Source organism: Necator americanus, chromosome X (assembly GCF_031761385.1).
Source record: "Necator americanus strain Aroian chromosome X, whole genome shotgun sequence".
Taxonomy (NCBI): domain Eukaryota; kingdom Metazoa; phylum Nematoda; class Chromadorea; order Rhabditida; family Ancylostomatidae; genus Necator; species Necator americanus.
In genome coordinates this window covers 15,032,340-15,037,631 of record NC_087376.1, presented here as the reverse complement: position 1 = coordinate 15,037,631, position 5,292 = coordinate 15,032,340, and the positions used below count along the sequence as shown (strand labels likewise).

General features: G+C 43.9%; 2 protein-coding genes across 2 annotated transcripts; both read left to right on the top strand.

The window, feature by feature from the left end:
- Nucleotides 1-275: 275 nt before the first annotated feature.
- Nucleotides 276-797, top strand: RB195_023224 (uncharacterized protein; the record flags this gene model as incomplete). Its single annotated transcript, XM_064210581.1, has 1 exon — nucleotides 276-797. The coding sequence occupies one exon, from the start codon at nucleotides 276-278 to the stop codon at nucleotides 795-797; it is 522 nt and encodes a 173-aa protein (XP_064066462.1).
- Nucleotides 798-882: 85 nt separating this feature from the next.
- RB195_023223 (uncharacterized protein) lies at nucleotides 883-1,134 on the top strand (the record flags this gene model as incomplete). Its single annotated transcript, XM_064210580.1, has 1 exon — nucleotides 883-1,134. The coding sequence occupies one exon, from the start codon at nucleotides 883-885 to the stop codon at nucleotides 1,132-1,134; it is 252 nt and encodes an 83-aa protein (XP_064066461.1).
- Between the last annotated feature and the right edge of the window lie 4,158 nt (nucleotides 1,135-5,292).

Below are 5,292 nucleotides of genomic sequence, written 5' to 3'. Positions count from 1 at the left end.
GAAACACAAATAGATTTCTGGATGTTACACCGAGTTCTGCAGGATTCAAAAGTCATCCCTACAGACCATGTCGCCGCCCAACATCATTTGCTCGTCGTGGACTTGAAAATTTTCTGTCCAACGAAGAGACGAAGAGACATCCAAGGACTGAAATACAACGCATCAAATGGTGGGATCTGAAGGATTGGAAGGAGGTATTCTCCGCATCCGTGACCCCATATACACTTTCCTACCCTACACGTAGTTTAGTCAGAGCGTACAGCTCAACGCTAAATATGAAGCACACCAAGATCGTTAAGAGAGCTGATGGCGTCGTTCTGATCAGATCTTGGAGGGGTTGCGAGAATACTACAATAACTTGTAACGAAGAGTTCTGCCATCCTCCCATCCCAACTGTTCCCACCGTCGAGGGTCCTGTTTCACCAATTACGGCAGTCGAAGCTAGTTCTGCCCTCGCAAAAATAAAGTCGAACAAAGCAACCGGTCCTAATGACGTACCTGCTGATGCCTGGAAGCTGCTAGGAGATCGAGGGTCCGTGTGGCTCGCAACTCTATTTAACAAGATCGTTGCAGAAGGACGGACTTCAGACGTTTGGCAAACTTCCGTGACCGTGCCTGTCTGGAAAGGGAAAGGAGACATTGCTGACTGCACTTCGTACAGGCCTATACGACTGCTGTGCCATACGATGAAGGTTTTTGAACGTGTCCTAGAAGCTCATCTGAGGGAGATTGTCAGCGTTTCACTCAACCAGAAGCTTTGTGAAGGTCTGCTATCCATGCTGTCCGCATCCTTCTGAAGAAACATCGAGAGAAGAACCGCGGTGTGCATCTTGCTTTCCTCGATCTCGAGACAGCTTTCGAGCGTGTCCGACATGATTATAGATGTCCATGAGGTCGCATGGAGTACAAGAAGAATATGTGCGGTGGACGAAGCTGCTTTATGCGAAGCCTACGAGCGTGGTACGTTGTGCTGCTGGAACAAGCAGACCATTCCCTGTACAAGTAGGGGTTCATCACTCTCATCCTGCTGTTCATACTGTGCAAAGACAAGATAACGAAGGAAATCCAGAAGCAGCATTCGTGGAACCTACTCTTTGCCGACGATGTCATGCTCGCGTCGGAGTCTCAGAATGATCTTCGAAAACAAGTACAGTCTTGGAAGGATCGGCTGAACTTCCCCGTTCGACTGAAGTCGAAGATCTACAGGACGATTGTGGGTCCTGTTGCCCTTTACGGATGCGACAACTGGCCGACAACGAAAGCCTTGGTAAGTGTTGCACGCTAAGGATACGGATGTTGAGGTGGACGACAGGTTTAACGCTAAAAGGACAAAGTATCCAACGACACTGTACGCTCCATTTTCGGGGTCGTCCCGATAACTGAAAAGATGAAGGAGGCACGACTGAGATGGTTTGGTCACGTCTTGCGGCGAGAGAAAAATTCTGTTGCCAAAACCGCTCTGAAGGTCGACGTTTCAAGAGTGAGGCGGCGCCGAAGGCCAAGGATTTGCTGGTTGTGTACGGCTGATGCGAAGGATCGAACCAAATGGAACACTAAAGCAGAAAGGCGAACCCCACAACAACGAGGTACAAACGCTAGGAAGAATATCTTGTATTATTATATGTTATATTTATATTTGATTGATTTTGATACTTAAAATATTTGGAGAAGGAATCAATGGATCAAAAACATTCTGCACCGTATCAAATTCGATGATCCATCTAAGAGACGCCTCCGGAGATCCTCTCACAGACTGAGAAGAAATGTGGACAAAAAGTTGCGGAGGTCCTATGCAGGAAATCGTGCACGTTTCCAGTTCTGACGACAGTACAACTGACCTTCGCTTACGATTTTGCGATTCTGACTAGAACGTTGATAGTAGAGAGCTGTGAGCACTCAGCAGTGAAATAGCTATCATTTACCGCACTCAATGTTTACTTTTATGTTATACATAAGTTTTAAATGCTCTTCTCGCATCATGTAAACAGTCTCGTTACATGTGTACAGCAAATACCGAACAATAGTTTCATAATAACAAAAATTCTTCGAGAGAATCCTCACCCATCCATTTTAATTGCTTTTCTTCTAGCGCAAGACAAGGAATCAGGGAGAGACCGTGATGTTGGGTATGTTTTGAAGTATTAATTATTTGTTATATATTGTTTCTTACTTCTTCCAGTTTCTTTTCGTAATGTGAACATCTATTTCATTTTTTATGTCTGCTGTTCTTTCGACTTTTCTACTACTCCTGTGTTTGAAAATTCACCTTGTTCTTTACACTTGAGAGTCATACCAAAGTAGTGGTGCTTGCTCCACAGTTTTCAGTAAACTTTCATATCTCTTTCGCTGAATTTATTGCATATCAAGTAGCTACAGTTCGTTACTTATCCTTTCCTCCTTTGCCATTTTTTCCAGATGTTCCTACGCACCTCGGGAGATAATCTTGAATTGTAGGCTCTCAGACCTCTTCTTATAGTATCTACTAACTCTTGCAAAGTTTTAAAATCTGTTACTCCCTTGCATTCGAAGCTTCACTTTGTTCTGTACAGTTCAAAGCCGTATCTAAGTAGTGGCCTTCGTCCCGCAAATATCACAGGTTGAAGTTCCAAAGAAATAGAGAATACAGTGGACCCCTCCGCCTCAGTTTCACCTTACTGCCGGCAGATCTGATTATTAAATGAGAATTGCCGCCGTGGTACACTGCCTTACTGAGAAGACAGAAGTGTACCACTGTGTGAACCTATGAGCAGCGATGGCTTGTCCAGTGAAAGTGTTAGATTCGCCTATTATATAGTCGGGTCAAAACGACATGAAGCGCGGTGCAGTCGCGTAAGCGGTAGCGCTCGAAACGGGGCGGTGGAGGTACTAGTTGGAAGCGAGAAGGGATAACCGCGAACTGCCACGATGAACGGTAGTAGTAAGGGTACTCATTCGATCTTAAGCGGTACGCTCCTCCGCGCCACTTCGAGCGCAACCGCTTGCGCAACTGCACCGTGTTTCATGTCGTTTTGACTATACCATAATGTGTGAAGTGAAGTTATCAGTGGTGTACTTCACGCATCCTACAGTCGTCAAGCGAGGAGGTGGGAGATTCTATTTCTCGATGTTATATTGAACATCTTTAAGAGGCAGCTATGAGGAACCCGCGTTAATTAAATGCAGCCAAGCTCGTGCCTGAAATTTTTTTTGTTAGGAAAACATGTTTTTCTTTAGGGCAAAACGGAGTTGGGGAGCCAATCAATCCTGCTCTGATTGAACTGTGCTCGACCTGCACTTAGAAAGCAAAAAACGTCCATGGAGCACAAAGACTGTTCTCAACGATCATATGCGGATTCCGGAGAACCCATCTCAGACCACTTTCGGTTTCACTGAAAGTACTATATGATATGACTCAGCTATATACTTCCTATTTGGGGAAGTCAAAACATTAGTAGTTCCAGCTCTATCTTCCTCTTTTCTCTTAGCAGCTTCAGACTACATGTCATGGATTCTGGAAGACTCGTGTTTAGATTTTAGGGCTAAAACAAACCTAACTATTCGCTTCCAATGATGAACCGTCATGTATGAAATATCACCTTCTCAAATGGGAAAGCCACTTGGCAGTAAAGAACTTTTTTTGTACTCTAAGTGCAGTTCGATTAGAGAAGTTTTGAGTTCCCCTTCAATTATCCGTCCATGCATCTTTACTAAGGATGCAAAGCATCACTCCGAGGGGAACGGTCAAAATTTACCCGCATGACATGCCTCCGCATATCGGAGGTTTATGAACGTCGATAATTGCACCGCACGACTCCTGACAGCGTCATGACCGCTAAAGTAGCCTGATCGCTTCTCTTCTATTACGTCTCGCTGCCACCCCGCTCACGCCGTCTTCCTCACCCATTTCGCCATGTCTGCCGCTATTACAGTGCTTTTTTCTTCGCCGCGCAGCTCTTACGATGCGCTTTTTTAAACGAACAAAGAAGGAAAGCGCTTAATGATGAGAGTTGTTTGAAACCATAGATTAAGTGGAGTTGTTTAAGAAGTTCATATACGTGAAATGGCGTCTAGAAATATGAGTGGAAGTGTTTGTTATGATTTGTTATTATTTGTTCTGAAATGTGAGATGGAAACCACCCATTCATTTTTGAAAATACAAGGGATGTTTTAAAAAAATGTCCCACTGTTCGGTGTCATGCTGTATCTCTTTATTTTTTCGCTTTCTAGACATTTCTTCTTGCATATCTAGCTAAATGAAATTGGCATCCTACGCCTGAGGAGGCGCCTCGCAGACATTCGTAGTACCTAAAGGCAGGTGCGTAAAGTTAGGTACCCGCAGCCTCCGCAACAGCCTATCCTTAGGAGAAACGACCGGCAACGGCTATCGTTAATTGCTCTGCGCAGCAGTTAATAGCGTCAGCAGAGCATTGCACTGCGTTCGCCTTACGCCCCGCCTATCACATCGTCCATCTTCGGCCCTCATCGTCTAATGAGATGCGAAACATGCCTCGCAGGAGCACGTTATCTCTGGTATTGCTTCTGTACGAAGTATCGCTTACGTATAGACATACATCGAAAGATTGCACTCGAATTGTCAGAAATAGAAAATAATAAGTAATAATAATAAAAGAAGTGTTTTACTTGTGTAACACCAACAAATCGAAATTTTTACAAACTACTGCACTATCTTACATGGATTTAATAGTCTGTATAAATACAAATATACATCTATATCTTCTACACAGTTTTTTTCAATCACACATCTGCATCTTTCAAAAACCAGGTTCTCGGTTCCACAACTTTTATTTTGGAACGTTTTCAATTTTCAGCTTCACTAATGTTTTCTGATGTTTTTTTTTCTTGTACAAATCTACGTTTTTTTTTCTTCATTTCTAGCATTTTCATTTCCTACATCTTTTTCCACTTGCTACGTTGGTACCTTTTCGTTCTTTGAACATTCCTAGAAGTCAATTCTATCACTTAATTGCAATACAAACACGGCACATGACCTCAGTGATGTGGTGATTTATAGGCGTGGCTTAGTGATCGCAGCTAGCCTAAGATATGACTGCTCTGGCCAACCGACAGCCTCTTCCGCAGGCACTTATCCGGCTGCGGGCACCTAACGACCGCCCCCCTCCCACTTCTTCAGAGGTGTCATAACCTCTGACGTTGTAGTCGAACCACAACGATCTGAACATTGGTGCAGTTGCGTGAGCTGCAGGTGTATACGTAATTGCACTGTTCAAGTCGTTTTTGTCAAGAATATCACAATGTCAGAATGTTCAGGTCTTCCTGGCTATTATCAGAAAA